At 39.5% G+C, this 19,353-nt stretch overlaps 1 protein-coding gene across 3 annotated transcripts in view; it reads left to right on the top strand.

The window, feature by feature from the left end:
* The window catches only part of LOC117986561 (D-beta-hydroxybutyrate dehydrogenase, mitochondrial), a 49,022-nt gene extending 35,439 nt beyond the window's left edge, over positions 1–13,583 (top strand). For all 3 annotated transcript variants that reach the window (XM_069501846.1, XM_069501845.1, XM_069501847.1), the window contains exons 4-8: positions 87–290; positions 2,561–2,714; positions 3,645–3,832; positions 6,965–7,138; positions 9,796–13,583. In XM_069501846.1, coding sequence (XP_069357947.1) covers positions 87–290; positions 2,561–2,714; positions 3,645–3,832; positions 6,965–7,138; positions 9,796–9,954 — 879 coding nt within the window. In that variant the 3' untranslated portion in view covers positions 9,955–13,583. The remainder of the gene's footprint in view (positions 1–86; positions 291–2,560; positions 2,715–3,644; positions 3,833–6,964; positions 7,139–9,795) is intronic.
* Positions 13,584–19,353: the final 5,770 nt, after the last annotated feature.

The following is a 19,353-nucleotide window of genomic DNA, read 5'->3' as shown; positions in this document are numbered from 1 at the left end:
TACTATACTCCACACTACCGTTTACTATAGAAAAAGCATTAAATTACTTAACAAATGTTAACTTAACCTCCTTTTCTTAATTGCAGGTCATAGCCGCAGGGAAAGCGGTATTAGTGACAGGATGCGACAATGTGTTAGGAAACGCGCTAGCCAGGAAGCTGGATGACTTGGGGTATCACGTGTTCGCGGGTTTCCAGAACAAGGCTGGAAATATTGATGCTGATATGCTCAAGGAAGATTGTTCTGGTAGACTACATACTCTTCAGCTGGATATCACTTCAGAAACTCAGGTCCGTTGCTATAAGTTGCCTGTTCAGTAAGCGCTATAGTAGTATTATGTAATGGCTGTGTAAATTCCTGATTATAGGACCTAGAGTAATTCAAACATTACTAACATAAGATCATATCATCCATAATCGGACTATTAGAACTCACAGTCTCAGTTTTTGTTTATTGTTTCGGATTGACTATGCTGCGTAGGCCCTACTGGCCGCTACAGCGTCACCGGGGGGGTTGGCGAGCGCGAAGCTCCTCCTGGGGGTGAGCCCTAGGGCTCGAAGAAATAATTCGAGAGGTCGGGGGGGCAACGTCCTCCTAAGGGCGCCTCCTGTGAGGCTCGGACCTCGGCTTAGGATGACGTTGGGATGGGTGGAGTTGTTGGTCTACTGGTTAGTCCGTACGCCCCCGAGGCCGTGGCGTGCGCCCACGTGCGGGTGACGTTAGAAATCGGGGACCTCGTCTTCGCCGGCAAAGACGCTGTGATGAGGTTGAATTGTGTAGCCCTACGAGATAGGGTGCATTGTCGGTCATGATTTGATCGTCGGGGTCGTTAAGGACGTGCTTAGGGCGTCTTTTATCGGGGGGGTCGTTTCGGTCAGGGGTGTAAGTCGCTGCCTCAACTATTAGGGGGTTGGGGTGTCTAATGGCTTTCTCAAAATAATTTTTGGAAAGCTGTTTAAAGTAATGAGCTATTGTCGGGAGTTGGAGGTCTCTGTGGAGGTCCACGTTGCGCATGTACCACGGGGAGCCAGTGGCCGTACGCATAAACTTATTCTGTAGGACTTGGAGAGGTTTGAGAGAGGAGGGCGGCAGGTGTGCATTATGCAACACAGGCATAAGACATTATTGGGCGGATGCACGTTTTGTATAGCGTGACTTTATGTCGAAGTGACATTTTGCTCTTTGCGCAAATCATGGGGTAAAGACGGGAGAGCACATATACGCTGCGTTCTTGCGGACTCTACGAATGTGCGCGGCGAAGCTCATCTTGTCATCAAAGGTTACACCCAAGTACTTGGTATTAGTTTGCCAGGGAATGGGGCGGTCGTAAAGAGTTATTTCAGTCTGTCGAAGTTTGTATTGTGATTTCCTTTTGGACTTTTGAAAGAGCACTGCTGCGCTTTTCTCCGGGTTAACCTCCATCCTCCAAAGGCGGAACCAGAGGCCTAGGCTACTGACTGCCTTTTGGAGTCGAGCTTTAACGTTCCGGTAGTTTAAGTCGGAGCTGTCATAGTCTCAGCACATAGCATAGTTTGTATTGTAACCGATTAAGACAAGAGTGGGGCGCATCATCGTGGATTGAAGTATCTATAACAGAAAAACAATGGCAAACATAATGCTTAGTAAAAAGTAGACTGCAACATATTATATTATAATTTATATTAAATACAGGTTCCATTATAGAATAGAATAGAATAGAATGTTTTTTTATTCATGTAAACTTTTTAAAAGTGCTTATGAATAGTCAGGTAGTTTTAATTTACCACTGGTTCGGAATGCCGTTCCTACCGAGAAGAACCAGCAAGAAACTCGGCTTTCATTATCATTATCATTTAGAACCCACCCGGGCAAAACAGGAGTGGTTCAACTAGTATACAAATAATTTAGTAAGGTTTATTTACTAAACAAACTTCAAAGCTAAGACAGCTATCTAAGTCAACCATCTAATAAATTTTGGAAGCTTTCGTAATTTATAGGGATTATTTCACGTGTATCGCCCGAAGCTTACATCAAATTGTGATTCCAAGGACAATTAAAAACAATTCGTAACTTGCTTCACGGTCCTACGCAAACTGAAACATTTTATGTTATTAAGATAGCAAAGCCTCGAACAGCGAATGAACTATAGTATTTTCTTTTTTCTTCTTTCTTCGAGATAATTTTCTTTGCCTAATCGTAATCAAACCGCTGAACATCTTTAGCCTGAGAGATCGATCGGCACATTTTCATATCAATCAATTAACAGTGTTAGTAGTGACTGTATTATTCTCTCCTGATTTATTGGTTGGATTTTTAAACAAGCGTTGAAAATTTATCATTCCAGTTGACCATAAACAATCAAAAAGTTTTCACGGGATTCTTAAAAGACATAAATCGACGTGGAAGAAGCTATTTTGGTACCTACATAAATAAATTGCCTGAATTTTTATCTCGGAAAATTAAAGAGTTCCCACGCCATTTTTAAAAAGCCTAAATCGGTACTTCCACCTTCAGGGGTACAATTGCTAGTGACCTCATTCGGCGATTGTATGTAACTATCAACCTTTTACATATTCCTCAGATTCTTTCGGCGTCGTTGTATATCGTGGACCACCTACCAGAGGGCGCCCAAGGGTTGTGGGCCATCGTCAACTGCGAGTCCTGGTGTGCACTGGGTGAACTAGAATGGGTGCCGTTCTCCGTGATCCGGCGAGCTATGGAGGTGAACTTGCTTGGTATGTACGCGCTACCCTGTATCGCTGTAAGATGGCTGTCACCTCATTTGTTTTAAGATTTAGAATCAGTGCAATAGATGGCGCTGGCTGTTTTAAATTTCAGTCTGTGAATCTATACTAATAAATAAAATTGAAGTGTCTGTCTGTAATTTCGAAATAACTACCTCATAATATTAAGCTTATAATAATATTATGGTTATTTGAACTGTACCATAACTGAATCACACGTTTTTAAAAATTTGTCTGTCTGTCTGTCTGTTTGAACGGGCTAATCTTCGAACCGCTGAACCTATTTTGATGGGACTTTCACAGACAGGTAGAGGATTAACCAGGGAGTGACATAGGCTAATTTTTAAACGACTTTCAAAAAAGGAGGAGTTGTGTTTTTCTACCTATGTACACCGAAATCTCCGAGATTACTTAGTTTACTGATTTGCGTATACTGTTAGTAGGTGCCTACAATTTGGAAGTTTATAATTTTTAAATTGTCTGTGGTCTGGTCTGACAGAAGCTACGGTCGTGGCTATTTCTTTCGGTAAAGCCGTATCGCCAAGCGATTTAGCGTTCTGGCGTTCTTAGCTGTTGCCGTGTAAAAGCCGATCAGGGGGTTTGGCTTTAATAAAACTGCCATACCTCTTACAAGTTAGTCAACTTCTATCTTTGCATCATCATTCATCACTTACCAACCGGTGAGATTGCAGTCAAGGGCTTACATTTAACAGCTTGTAACGTATTAAAAAAGTACCTATCTAACATTATCATAAGAGGCCACGGTGGAAAGGACAAAAAATTACCATTCATCACGTTCTAATAAGAGCTTAAATACACTTAGCTGTCTCGCTCTAACAGTAATAGTCACAATAGCACAATAGGGCTATTTGGTACAGGTATTTGGTCTGAGTAATTGGACGTGTCTCTCTCTCTTTCCAGGACCGGCTCGCCTAGTTCAAGTGATGCTGCCGCTAGTGCGCCGCTCGCGGGGTCGCGTCGTGCTGGCCTCGTCGATCCTGACGCACGTCGCAGCGCCAGTGCGCGGCGTCCACGCCGCCTCGCTCGCCGCCCTCGACGCCCTCGCCGCCTGTCTGCGTCGTGAACTGAAGCCACGTGGCGTTGACGTCGTAAGTCTCGCATCCACTCTCTCTTCACAAGGCGACATGTGGATATTGTGATCAATTCTAATTTATCTATAGTCCGCAACAGGTCGAGATGGTAATCGGGGAGGGAACGCCCCGCACACGCGCACATTCCCCGCGCTAACCCTGTGCGGGCGAGCGCGGGTGACGTGCGGGTGTTGGGGCATCCGCCTGTCTCATACCCCGATTGTCATCTCGACCTGTCGCGTTATGCATGTATCGTCGTAATCAAAAAATGAAAAAAACACTCCCCTGCCAAAGACCGAACTAAAAAGTAAAAAAATCACGTTTGAAAATAGCATCATGCTGCCGCCATATTATTCGAAAGTCTCTCTAGTTGTAATCCTTTCAATGACAGATTAGAGACAATAAATGTTTTTTGTTCGTTTATTGGTTTGTTGGTTTGTTCTTCAATCACGTCGCAGCAATAGATCGACGTGATTTTTGCATGGGTATAGTTTAAGACCTGGAAAGTGACATAGGCTACTTTTTATCCCGGAAAATCAAAGAGTTCCCACAGGATTTTTAAAAACCTACATCCACATAGGTATACGAAGTCGCGGGCATCAGCAAGTAGGTCATAAACTATCCCGGACACAAATATCGTTGTAGTACTGTGTAGCTACTTTTATCCAGGAAAAGGGAAGAGTTCCCACGGAATATTTAAAAACCTAAATCTACGCGGACGAAGTTTCGGGTATCATCTAGTGGAGAAATAAAACCTACATATTTTATAACCTGTAGGTATATAGAGAAGAAAATGTAACAAGGCTGCTACTTTGAACACAATGGAACAATATCCACCTGACCTCAAATCGGTAGCATCAGTGACAATAAACGGGAACGAGGGGAAAAACCGGCCAAGTGCGTGTCAGGCTCGCGCACCGAGAGTTACTCTACGAGAGAGAGAGTACCTACTTAGGAATTTTTTTCGACATTTTGCACGATAAATCAAAAATTATGAGATAATCATATTACTGATTATTATGCATAAAAATCTGTTTTAGAATATACAGGTATACTCTTTCATATGATACCCCACTTGGTAAATACTTTGAAAATAGCGACAGACGGACAGACGAACAACCAGACAGACAGACAACGAAGTGATCCTATAAGGGTTCCTTTTTCCTTTTGAGGTACGGAGCCCTAAAAAGTTTCTTAGTTTCTTAGATGCATGGAACTTGACTTAGGCCTAGCTCAGTGCCTCCTTAAGCAAATCTTACATCCGCATTAGGGCAAACCAACACCGCAGATGTATCATCATCGTCTTGATCAACCCATCGTCGCGTAGCCAGCTCACTACTGAGCACGGATCTCCTTTCAGATTAAGAAGGGTTTGCCCATCGTCCACCATACTGGCCAAGTGCGGATTGGCAGATATATCCTTACATATTATCAAATACGAGCCTTCAACAGTAAAAGTAATGACTACCTGATGGCCGCGACTTCGTCCACGTAGACTTAGGTTAGGTTTTATTACTCTCCGGGATGATGATTGATGAATAAAAACCAACAAACAAACAGAATTTTTCAAGTTACATTTTTATAAGTATAAATTGCGGAAGAAAACCTTGTATTAATGTTTAGCAATCGTTGACCATGGCTCATTAACAATAATCCTAATGTAAATTTTTAAATGCAAGAATAATTTTGTAATAGCAATAATAATCTGAAACTCTAACTTCGACCTTACTTGTTTGTTGTGAAATTACTTTCTTAACTTCTGTCGTAGCATTACTGAAATGTAAAATGTAGAAAAGGAAACTTCAAACTTCGTGGGTAATATAAACAAACAAATACAAAAACAAGTTTTTTGAGGTTTGTGTTACGATCTAGCCACACAAACTAAAAGTAACAGTGAATTAATATTTTATTAGGTAGATACAACCATCGATACTTATAAATGACAAGATATTATGGTCAATGTGGTCAAGCGAACAAAATTTTTCAGGGTTTTGGAACCTAATAAATCAGCGCCACCTCTTAGATACTAATGAACGACCCGTTTGAAATCCAGACGTCACTGAGGTTGCATTGGTGCTAAAGCACCACTGAGCCGGTGCCATTTTGTTTGTTCAATAGCCTTGTCCATACGAAGTATATATACATAAGTCAATGGATACAACACTGGTAAAATCTTTAAAATGCTGCCATTTATTGAAGCACACTCGAAGGTGTCAAATAAGCGTAAACCCCGCGCCAATACCTATGTAATCTGTGTTGCTGCGCGTCTGTGCCACACACACATGCGTACGAAATCAGCTTCTGACAAATTTTATCCCATCAAAAACATAACAATGTACAAAAATCCAAGTCTCGTAATGTACTTAAATATACATCGATGCTAAATAGTAAATAGTACCTAAATACCAATTTTCATCGATATAATTTTAAAAATGTCGGACTTTCATACAAACTTCTAGCCCCTATTTTACCGCCTTATGGGTTCATCATCACATCATCATCTCGTCTCGTCTCGTCTAGATCTATCTGTCAGTCAGGACAAGTCTTTTTATATAGGTATATATAGAAGTTTGAGTAGATACAACCTATCTACATCCATACTAATATTATAAATGCGAAAGTTTGTCTGTCTGTCTGTCTGCTCGCTTTTCACAGCCCAACAGTTCAACCGATTTCGATGAAATTTAGTACAGAGATAGCTTACATTCCGGGGAAGGACATAGGCTACATCATCATCGGCATCATCTAATCATAGATTAAAAAATAATCAGTGATGTTAGAGGTTACCAAATCAAACATAGTAAGATGTGGATGACGTGGCTTATATTATAGCCGCGACATCATCTTACTTTGTTAACTAAATTAGCGGTTCAAATTCGATAGGAAAACTCGAATAAACTTTCTCAATTGGAAACTTCGTCCAACTTTATTTCTTTAACTTAGATCCACTTACAAGTTTTGTGAGGTTTCTTTTCTATTAATCTTTATTTAGGTCTCAACTTTGCCATTTAAAAATATAGGTATAAGTTAGAAGTAGGTAATTCATTATATAGAAGGCACTCAACCCACAGCGTCATATGGTCGAAGATCACCTGCGCCGCGTTGTAGAAACGCTATTGTCCAGGGGTTCTAATGATAATTTTATGTCAGGTGGTGGTAGCCGCCGGCGAATACACGACGGGTAGCGCGTGGCTCTCCGAGGAGAAGCTTCTGGAACAAGCGCGCGACATGTGGAAACGGCTTAGCGACGAACAGAAGGGCGCCTACGGAGAAGACTATTTCGAACAAGCTCTCCGCAGTATTGAGAAATATACTAAAAGTGCTGTAAGTAAAAGTTATTGGTCAAATCTGAATCACACACATAACTAATTCAAGGAACTGTATAGAGAAAATTGCAGCGCTCCTTAAGTTGCGCACTATAGGCTTCTCGCGCTGCACATTAGGCGGACGTCCTAACTTCTAACCACTGAGTTATTACAGCTTTTTTTAACTTATGCTACCTACCTAGTAAATATTTGCTTCAGTGCCGTTTTAGACACTATAGCGTAATTTCGAAAATGTTACAAAGTATAATGGGTGCTTATTATAACTAACTGCACTATAATATCATCATCATCATCTTCATCATCACGACCATCAAGTCTACACGAACAAAGTTGCCAGCATCGGCTTATGATCAATTCAATCATATAAGTAGGTAAGTATGCCTAACGACTCGAAGAATATTTCATAGGTGTATGTTCGTACAGGGTAACTCAACCTAATTAATCCATCAAAATATTGTATTAGCGTATTTCATAGAGTTATGATACTAATGAATTATTATTAAATTATGTAGGTAGTGAATAATGAATAAGAGATTTATTAGCTGATGAGCAAATCGAAAGGGAAAGGTGAATTTCATTTATTAAAACCTTTTAAGTAGGTATACCGTGTGATTTAGGTACAGCATGATAGTGAAAATGCAAACAAAAGGGGAAATTAATGATGGTCATCTTTTATCTTTTGCTATAAGATTTCTTATACAATGAAAGGGTGACTAAGATTTATTACTATCCATACTTACTAATATCATAAATACGAAAGTGTGGCTGTCCGTCTGCTAGGTTTTTACGGCCCAACAGTTTAACCGACAGAGCAAGCTTATATCACGGGGAAGGACATAGGCTACTTTTTATCCCAAAAAATCAAATTGTTTCCGGGATAAAAAGATAAGAGCTGACGGGATTCTTAAAGGCCCACCCGTTAAGCCGATTTACCTATATGAAACTAGCTTATGCTCGCGTCCGCGCGGACTTTTTCAAACCCCTATAACCCTACCCCTAAGGGGTTAACCCCTTCAGGGGTTGAGTTGGCAAAAATCTCTTATCGGATGTCTACCTCATTATAGCAATCTGCATGCCATACTTCAACCCGATCCGTCCGGCATCATCTAGTTCTTAGCTTATTGAAATTAGTTTAATTTGACTTCGTTTGCGTGGATTTAGGTTTTTTAATACCCCGTGGGAGCTCTTTGATTTTCCGGAATAAAAAGTACCTTATATTATACCTACAGGATAAAAGCTACATATGAGTAGGTATTATCTCAGTATCAAATTGTTAAGCAGATGGGACGTGAAAAGATAACAATCAGAAGCACTTTCACATTTAAGTAAGTATAATATTAGTGTGGACTACCTATCAGATACTATTCTATATTACAGATTGTTTGGCACTATGTTCATTGTCCATACAACAGTGAAGGAAGATCCATTTAGCATTTGAAATTTTACCCATAGTATTTTATTATTTTTATTAGAGCAAAATATTCTTTGAAGTTAGCGCGTTCCATCATAGACACTAACCATGTGCTAACTTAGGTAGATAAGTACTTTCATTATCATAACAGCTGTAATGACAGTGTGATCGAATAATAATATAAAACCCTGCAGCTCATTATAAAAGGTATGTAGGCACTGGTGGGTAGGTACATATCTGTTATAGAAGGTATACCCAGGGCCCTCTTTCCCACTGGGCACTCTGGGCACGTGCCCAGGGCCCACGATCGATAGGGGTCCACTATTTCTTGCCAATCACCAAACTATAACCGACCGACCAATATTTTATTACCGAAAAACATATTTATTTCGATAAAATCAATGGTCAAAAAATCCTCTGAAAGAAAGGACCATAGAAATGCTATAATCCATGTGAATCTGTGCAGCCGTTGGAAGTAAGTATATCAACACTTTTCTAGTTTTCTTATTAGAATACCAAGAGTGGTTATATTACTTATTGACCAATACAATATCTTAGTATCTAGATCATAGAGGCCCCATTATTATAATGTGCCCGGGGCCTCCAATAGGTTAAAGACGGCCCTGGGTATACCTAGGTACTTTTGCAAGTAGGTACCATAATGTACCACTGACCAGCAGACAAGCTGTCAGATTACTAATTGCCTTCACCTCAGATTAATGGTCTTTATAAAGCCCTCCACCGAGCCAAATTTAATATTAATCTCAGTCCACTAATTAATCATATTTTTTCTAACATTTTATAATTAACCTAAAAGCTGGAAGCTGTGCTAGAAAATACTAAAATATAAATATGAATTCCATCGTAAGATTCTCGCATAGTTTTGACGCCGCTGAGTCAAAACAACTTGATCTGACGCCACGTGGCGCTCGAGACGTGGCGTTAGTGAGTTATGCCACAGAATATATAATGTTATGCTTATAATAGATATATATCAACGAGGAACGGATTCGAACCCCCGACCTCCGAATAGGAAGCGGACGTCTAAACCACTAGGCTATCACAGTTTATCATCACAGCTTCATATTCAGCCATTAGAAGTTTATATTTATGTTGGTTCAGTCTTATACAATAGGTACATAGCTGTAATGGGGGCTTTTAGGATTTCTACATCAAAACAACATTATAAGCTTCTAAAATGAACAATAGCAATAAAAGGAGCATAATTCATTATTCATTACCAGGACGCGGACCTGACTGCGGTGACTCGCGCGCTGAGCAACGGCGTGACCCGGACCTTCCCTCTCTCCCGCTACACACCGGTCTCCCCTCGCGAAAAGCTCAAGTCATTGTTAGCAGAACATATGCCACGCTGTCTCTACGAAGGTCTCTACTCCGACTAAACCGAAGAACAAGGATAAGGAACAAGATCGTCAGCCTTCTTCAAACTGTATAACAGGGACTGATATAACCAGTTGCGTGCAGATAATAGGGGCATAGAAGCACTGCTGACCCCAGTTGTTAATTTGTTAAAGCTCAATGCACATTTTTCATTATGATCTGCCAGTGAATAAGTTGCTACCTAACTAATGCCTACTCTGGCTTCAAACCACTGCACTGCGTGCACGCCACTGGATATAACGGTACGAGTATTTTCTCGTAAGTCGTAGCATTACCAAAGTAACGTTATATTAAACGTTAAAAAGTTACGATCAGAATAACGATACCCATACATCCATTAACTTTATTTAGATATCATTATCAATACCGATAAAAGTAACAATACTTATACCAGTAATTATAATTTATACACCTGTCTCTATCTAACGATGTCATGTACAGGGTAGCATCTTAAATCCACGCAGATATTTTACCTTTAAGTAACGGTTAAAAATATAACGTTAAATCATATTGTTATACCGCCACCGTATTTAACGCAAAATAACGATATGTTTCGGTAGTTTTGACATCAATTTAGCAACGGTAATCGTCCCTGCTGTTTACATTAATCGTCGTTGTAAAAAGAGCTTTTGTCAAAATAACAAAGAGAAAGAAGAAAGAAGAATATACCTTTATCAAACTTCGATCAAACTGAGATAAATTATATATTATACTAGCTTATGCTCGCGACTTCGTCCCCGTGGACTACACAAATTTCAAACCCCTTAGGAGATGTATTTTTAAAAATCCTTTCTTAGCGGATGCCTACGTCATAATAGCTGTCTGTATGCCAAATTTCAGCCTGATCCGTCCAGTAGTTTGAGCTGTGCGTTGATAGATCAGTCAGTCAGTTAGTCAGTCACCTTTTCCTTTTATATATTTAGATTATACGGGATGCGAAAAGTGTTGATCGCATCGATTGGCTTAACGAACTTGTATCTAAGAAGGTTTAAATTGAAGTCGATAGAGCATACACACCTACATTAGTGAATTGCACTAAATCGCGTCCCGCATGCCACCCTCATTTTAACTGAAGATGTATTCTTTGGAAATTACGGTTTATGTAATATATTTTCGTATGGTAAACGTGGATAGGTATATATATTCGTGGTAAAATTATTGCAAAAGAAAATTATAAAACCTTTCAATATAATAATTTTATACGCTGCTGACGTGTTTTTGGCTCAGCAGCTTCATACAAGCGAAACACGATGCATGATACTTAATTGCTGTAATAAATTCAACTAAAACGCTGTTTAGAACAAGTTTAGGTTCTCGTGTGCAAAATGAGGCCAGCTCGCAGTTGCTGAAGCCTGCATGAATTATGTAAGCTTTTAAGGTCGAGTAACTTTTCTGATCATTTATGCAAGTTCCTCTCACTTAAACACGTTCCCAGCATCTCTTTCAAGTGGGAGATTATAGATAGCATCACATTTAAACTAATTCGCTCTCTTAAATGTGATAACTCTACACTCTACAATATTTATTCTGAAAATAAGTTAGCCATCTTAATTTTTACAGTAAATATTCAGTTTGGTACGCGTGGTAATAATTTCGTTTCATTACAAAGTCTTTCCTAAAAAAAAAGACCAAATGCGAATCAGACTCAGAGGTATACAAACGATTCCGTACCTTCGATGGATACGTGTAGTTATTTTCTTGTTTAAATTGTCTCCAACTGTAAATGTAAATTTTATAATTGTACAAAATATTATGTGATAGATATAAATATCTACAAGTTAATGATTTTCAGATTGTCATCTTTATATTTTGTGCAATGAGACCTTGCTTTTGCATTTCGTGATTTCACGTCAAAGGGAAGTACAATTTGAAAAATAAGTTTTGATTTAATGATTAAAGGCTTATTTCGTGGTTTAACGGCATATCGTAATGTAAATAACGGGTACGTAACACGATTTATCTTTGTTTCTTTCCTTCCATAATCTTGGTTGGGTTTCGGATGAGTGAGTGATTGGCTTCCTGCATCCTAGATTCGAGGGTGGGGCTGCCACGCTTGGCGCCGAGTCACGCCAGGTTTTGTTTCAGGTTTATATATGTACTAGCTTATTTCCGCGACTTCGTCCACGTGGACTACACAAATTTCGAACCCCTACCTTACCTCGTCAGGAGTTGAATTTTAGAAAATCCTTTCTTAGCGGATGCCTACGTCATAACAGCTATCTGCATGCCAAATTTCAGCCCGATCCGTCCAGTAGTTTTAGGTGTTCGTTGATAGATCAGTCAGTCAGTCAGTCAGTCACTTTTTCGTTTTAGAAGATTCGACGCAGTATTAAGCTGCCGATGTTTCACCTTCGCTCGTATTCGAACTTGCTGTGTGTGCCTTAGCGTTAACGCTGGTGTAGCCTTGCCACTCTGATGATCTTTAGAGTGTGGATCAGGTCTTGGCGGCCTTTCCTCCGCTTTTATCTAGGCTTGGGACTGGCACTGAGAGGCCCCAGTGGCGGAGTTTGTTGGCTGTAGCGCTTTGTTGTTGATGATAATGACCACGATTTAAACGACGATTACGAAAAATCGTGAAACGTACCCGTTATTTACATTATAATAGGTAAGTTTTGATTTATTTGCGAGTGTCAAAATGTAATTTACTTAGAAGCTTGATTTTTTTACACCTCCAAGGGACCGTAAACCTAAGTATTTGATATTAATTTCCACTCGATACGTCCCAAGAAAAATGGTCTTACACATCAGAAAGACCAAAATCGAATAATCTAGAAAAGATAGAGTTATATAGGTACCTAATTAATATTTTTGATATAAAAAGATTTCAAAATATTGCGAAAACCAGGGCTTAATAAAATACTGAAAGGATAATAAATAAGTGTATATGTCCTGTCCGTAGACCGCTGAGCTACGATTTTGTTCAGACCCTGTCAATCACTTATTTTTGTTACTATGTGAATGATCCGGATTGATCTATGGTACTTACTTATGTGTTGTTTTTAAAGCATTTTCATTGTCTTTATTATTTAATCGTTTGCGCTTCAATTAAGTTATAGCTTGTAGTAGGTATTAATAATTATATTTTTTTTGTAGTAAATTAAAGAACGAAATTGTCGATATTGTATGTAAATGTAGGGTAGCTCAATATTAATTCAACTCAATATAAATTGTTGTATTTTACTACATATAGTACCTATTTAATTACTTAGAACAAGTACCTATTTTAAGTTGTATTGGTGTACTTAAATGTCCCTACTTAAAATAGTACCTACTTTAAAGAATATTAATTAATTAAAGTACCAATTCAATTGTGTACAAAACTCTTAAGATGTTAACAATCTCATCTTTGTCACAATGATGTGCAGTTTTGTACACAACAGAATTAATATTAATATGTTGCACAAAATTCTAGTCAAACTTAAAAATACTGCTATATTTTAGGGCAGTGCATTTTGGGTACAATTCAAATCCCTCAAGAATCTGAAACAGTAGGTAAAGCTTATTTTTAGTTTTTTGACGAACCTTTTGAGATTCTTTTTACAATGCATTTATACATCTGGTAAACATTTTGCTAATCCAGTCTGCAATTTTATGTCTATGTATTTAATTTATTAAAATAAAGTGACAAATATGCCTATGGTTTTACTTCGCTAATTACGTTACCTTTTGAAGTAGGTAAAGGTAAGTATTTTTATGATTCATCTTTACTTTAATATGAAGTATAAAGTAATGGGGAATCTGCGCGCGGAAAGCGCAATGTTGGTAGGATAGAATAGAATAGAAATAGCGCAATGTTAGAAGATTTCCCACGAGGTGAACAGTCTTAAGACAGCAAACGAGTCGCAGGGTGCCGATCGATATAGTCAGCGCAAAACTGCGGCATGTGGACTACAAACAAGACACGACCAGCAGTGGTGACTATCGCTTGGCGACGAGGACGACTTCTTTCAAATCTTCTCCATTTCCACATCACCTAGTTTTTGTTTAGGTAAAGGTTAGGTTAAGTTAGGTAAAGGTTTAGGCAAGCTAACAAAAATGTAGATAAGTATAAAATAACAAGTAAGTACCTATAAGCAACATTTTTTTGTTCGCAATTTTCTGAATAATTCATAATTATATCTAGGCTTCCCTTATAAAAATTGCTCGAGCCATCTCCATAATGACTGGGGTTTGAATTGCTTTGAAATGCTAAAAAAAGGCTTTGAAGTATTAACTCATGTTTTCTTTGACTTGTTTGCAGTACATACCTACATTTCAATTACTAGTCTTTCACCTTAGTGCAACATGCTCAAAATAATTAAATATATGAACGTAACAAAGTGGCTTCACCAATGAATAGGTTGGTACATAATATATGGCTTTTCGGAAATAAAAGCTGCGAATAGCTTTTAAGCTATGAAGTGTGTCATGTTTATTTAGTAACGCACACGGTTCACTAATGAATGACAAAAAAACGTATGACAAATTATCAGTTCACCAAAAACTTTTGAAAAACTAATCAAATCACAAACGTCGTATACCGCAAACATATCATTTTACAAAAGATCATTTGACAAATATTCTATTCACAAATGTTTAACTTTCCAAATTTTTAAAAATTTATTATTTCACCAAATAATTTGTTTTTCAAATTCGCGATTTTACAAAATAATAGATGATAAATTTATTATTTGATAAAATAACTAATTAACAAAAAACATACAAAAAGTCTGTTTTGCATACATATGCAAACCCCTATGCAACGCATCAATAATATCATGGGGCTCCTTTTTTCTGGGTGGTAAAAAAAGAAATAACCCACGAAGGGGATGGCGGGGTCTGTAAGACCCCGCCATCCCCTTCTAACCTAACCGTTCCAAGTCAGAGTGCCCCAAGTCCCGAGCTCGCTTCGCTCGCTCTTGATGGTGGGAGCGGGGGGGAGGAAAGAGACCCCCCACCATAGTGGTGGTCTCTTCTCGGCGACCGGGGCCCGTCGACGAAAGGAGCCCCGCGCAGCGGGGCTCCTTTTTTCTGGGTGGTAAAAAAAGAAATAACCCACGAAGGGGATGGCGGGGTCTGTAAGACCCCGCCATCCCCTTCTAACCTAACCGTTCCGAGTCGGAGTGCCCCAAGTCCCGAGCTCGCTTCGCTCGCTCTTGATGGTGGAAGCGGGGGGGATGAGAGAGACCCCCCACCATAGTGGTGGTCTCTTCTCGTCGACCGGGGCCCGTCGACGGAGCCCCGTTTCGCGGGGCTCCTTTTTTCTGGGTGGTAAAAAAAGAAATAACCCACGAAGGGGATGGCGGGGTCTTACAGACCCCGCCATCCCCTTCTAACCTAACCGTTCCGAGTCGGAGTGCCCCAAGTCCCGAGCTCGCTTCGCTCGCTCTTGATGGTGCGAGCGGGGGGATGAGAGAGACCCCCCCACCATAGTGGTGGTCTCTTCTCGTCGACCGGGGCCCATCGACGGAGCGGAGGAGGGGCTCCGTTTTTCTGGGTTGAAAGAGACCCCCCATTATAGTAAGCGGTCTCTTCCGTCGGCCCGGTCGACATATAAAAGATTTGAGTGAATTCTTAAAATATTTATCAAACAGTTCATTTTATCAAACAATTCATTTTATCAAAAAAAAGTGCGATATGTTGTTTTACTAATTAACACGATTAAAAAAATCAATTGTTTGTCAAATGATATTTTATGAAATAACAATTTGTCTGGTAATTTGTTTTATCAAATGAATTATTTGTAGAAACATAAGTTTTATAACGATCATACAACGATTCATAATTTTGCCAAAATTTGTTTGGGAAATGAAACTTTGTCATTTGTTTTTTGTCAATTGATCGGTCACCAACGCACACACATATTGGTGTACCTAGTTGATTTTGATAAAATTACCCTTCTACGTTAAATGCTATATAATATTATGATGACAAAGTACTAGTATTGCAATCTATTTACTTACTAGGCAAATTGCAGATTTTATGAAGTTAGTATGTACTATGAACTACTAATTTCATATGCTATGCTACTTGCAAGATTATATTTATGACTATACTCCTTCATCTTACTTAAGAACTTGGACCTAGTTAGGATACTATATTATGAATTCCGAAATATCTAATATGTATACATAGATACTCGTATAGTCCGCGACAGGTCGAGATGGCAATCCGGTTAGCACACCCGCACGTCACCTACGCTCACCGGCACCGGGTTAGCATGGGGACTGTGAGGGTGTGAGGGGCGTTCTCTCCCTGATTGCCATCTCGAACTGTCGAGTACTATAAGTACATGCTCGTAGTAGGTTCGTAGCGCTGTAGCGTAGCGACATAGTAACGTAGCAGTTGCAATACTACGCAACACTATGAAAAAAAACTATGCTAGGTATAACATATTTCATGTACCTAAGTATACCTAAAATCTCAACTTATTGTAATGAAAAAAGGAACGCAGCCACGTGTCTATTGATGAACACTACAATAAGTATAGTCACTTATGATAAAATATGAAAATTATATCCCTTACCAAATACCGATTCTGTGCTGCCAGATCCACCTTCTAACACTTCTTATTTACAGATAAAGGATGAAGAAACTTACGCTGCGATAATGTCGTTTTCTAGTGGCTCTGCTGGTGGCATGGACGGCATAACGCCACAACATCTTAAGGATCTTGTGGGAGTTACTGCTGGGGACGCCGGCAAGGCGCTACTGAGCGACATTACCAGACTATGTAATTTCATGTTATCTGGCGAGGTAAATTCATCCTTTCTACCATTCCTTTATGGCGCGAGGCTTTGTGCTTTCAATAAGAAAGATGGTGGCATCCGTCCCATCGCTGTTGGCTGTACTTTTCGCCGTTTGGCGTCAAAATTAGCGTGTAGTCACATAGTCTCTACCCTAAAGGATAAATTCCAACCTATTCAAGTTGGATTCGGCAGTAAAGGAGGTTGTGAAGCAGCAGTTCATTCGGCTCGTACTTTCTTAACGAATGGCGAGGTTGAGGTACTGCTGAAAGTAGATGTAAAGAATGCTTTTAATTCTTTGGACAGGGCAACTTTGCTGACAGAAGTCTCAACGCAACTTCTTGAAATTTACCCATATGTTTGGCAATGTTACAGCTCTGCTTCTAAATTATTCTTTGGAGATAGCGATATTAAGTCTTCTGTAGGCGTTCAGCAGGGGGATCCTTTAGGTCCGGCCCTGTTCAGCTTAGGGATCCATAACCATATCTCAAATTTAACATCTAAATTTAACATATGGTATCTTGATGATGGAACCATTGGGGGCAACGTGGATGACGTTCTAAAAGATCTTAATCATACTAGGCAACAGTTTGGGAAAATTGGTTTAGAACTTAATTTTTCGAAATGCGAATTGTTTTTTACAGAAAAACTGTCGCAAGAAAGAATTCTATTGGCCTCTGAATTATTCAATGAAATTTCACCTAATATTAAAATACTTGATAAACGTTCACTTTGCCTTCTCGGTGCTCCTCTTTATAATGAATCCATACAACCACTCTTGGATCAAAAAGTCAGAACATTTTCGGCTAATACCGACAAATTGGGCACTCTAAATTCTCACATTGCATTTTCGATCCTAAAATATTGCCTTTTTGTACCTAAATTAATTTACATTCTCCGCGCGAGCCCAATTTGGAAATTTCATAGACTACTCGATAACATGGATGCCACCCTTAAAAGTACACTAGAACAAATTCTAAATTTAACTTTTGATGAGCACTCCTGGAACCAAGCAACTTTACCGGTCAAGTACGGTGGCATCGGCGTGAGGAAAATTTCCAGTGTAGCTCTTCCGGCTTTTCTGTCCTCTGTGCATAGTATAAAAGAGCTTAGCTCTCAAATTCTCAAATCCAATTCATCATTGACCTATGCCACAGAGGCCCTAGAGAGTTGGAAGGTCAGATGTCCCAATGTCGACATCCCGAAGGAACGTACTACACAAAAACTTTGGGATTTGCCATTGGTTCAACTGACACATACGAATTTGGTTCAAAATCCTACAAGTGACAGAGATCGTGCCAGGCTTCTAGCATTATCCGAAAAGGAATCTGGGTATTGGCTGCATGCCTTGCCATCAAAAAATCTCGGCACACTTTTAGATAACGAAAGTTTTCGTGTGGCTCTAGGTCTCAGATTGGGAACACCACTGTGCCATCAGCACAGATGTCCGTGTGGAAAAGAGGTTGATAAATTTGGAATCCACGGACTCTCTTGCCAAAGGAGCTCCGGTAGGCTGTTTAGGCATGGCTCTCTTAACGATACAATTAAAAGAGCTCTTGCCACCATAAATATTCCTGCGCTCATTGAGCCGGCAGGGATTAGTCGGGATGATGGCAAGAGACCTGATGGATTGACGCTGGTTCCCTGGGAACGGGGACGGGCGCTAATGTGGGACGCAACTTGCGTTGACACATTGGCCCCGTGTCATATCAGGAAGACAGCATCAAGACCGGGAGCCGCAGCAGAAACAGCTGAAAACGGCAAGCGGCGCAAGTATGCCTCTCTTATAGAGAGTTACATTTTTGTGCCGTTTGCCGTGGATACCCTGGGGCCATGGAGTCTTAGTGCTAAAAATTTTTTACGAGACATTTCACCGCGATTAATAGCCTCAACTGGTGACAGAAGGGCTGGCTCATTTTTTGCGCAACGGATCAGCCTGGCTGTCCAGCGCGGAAATGCAGCCAGTATTCTTGGCACCATTCCACGCGGTCATGATTTATATAGTAATTAGATAAGGCTAGCTTTAAGTTTTATTGTATTAAAAAAAAAAACAATTAAAAAAAAAAAAAAAAAAATTAAAATATGTAACGATCTATATAAATGGTATTTTAATTCTAAACATATTGCCTAGAACCTACGAGGATGGCAAATATTTAATCATATTATACTAGCTGATGCCCGCGACTTCGTCCGCGTGGAATTAGGTTTTTTAAAAATCCCGTGGGAACTCTTTGATTTTCCAGGATAAAAAGTAGCCTATGTCACTCTCCAAGTCTTTAACTATATCTATGCAAAAAATCACGTCAATCCGTCGCTCCGTTGCGACGTGATTGAAGGACAAACCAACAGACCAATAAACCAACAAACAAACACACTTTCGCATTTATAATAAGGGTACTGATAAGTAAACCAATAGTTGTGAAACCGTAGCTCAGAAGGAAATTGGTTAATTTCCTGTTGGACTATGTACTCGTACGTTTAAACTTTCAATTCCAATGACATGAGCTTCCAAACATTTATAGTGTAGCATCTTGGTAATTTTCGTTTTATAATTTTACAACTTTCCAATATTTATAGTATTAAACTGTAACCGACACTAAACTGTAAACCGACACTATTGTTGTCAAAAATAAATTTTCATTTTCATTTTAATTTCTTAGGTTTAGTATTTTTTTA

This window comes from Maniola hyperantus, chromosome 11 (assembly GCF_902806685.2).
Source record: "Maniola hyperantus chromosome 11, iAphHyp1.2, whole genome shotgun sequence".
NCBI lineage: Eukaryota > Metazoa > Arthropoda > Insecta > Lepidoptera > Nymphalidae > Maniola > Maniola hyperantus.
The sequence above is the reverse complement of the archived record's forward strand: the minus strand, read 5'-3'. Positions and strand labels throughout refer to the sequence as shown.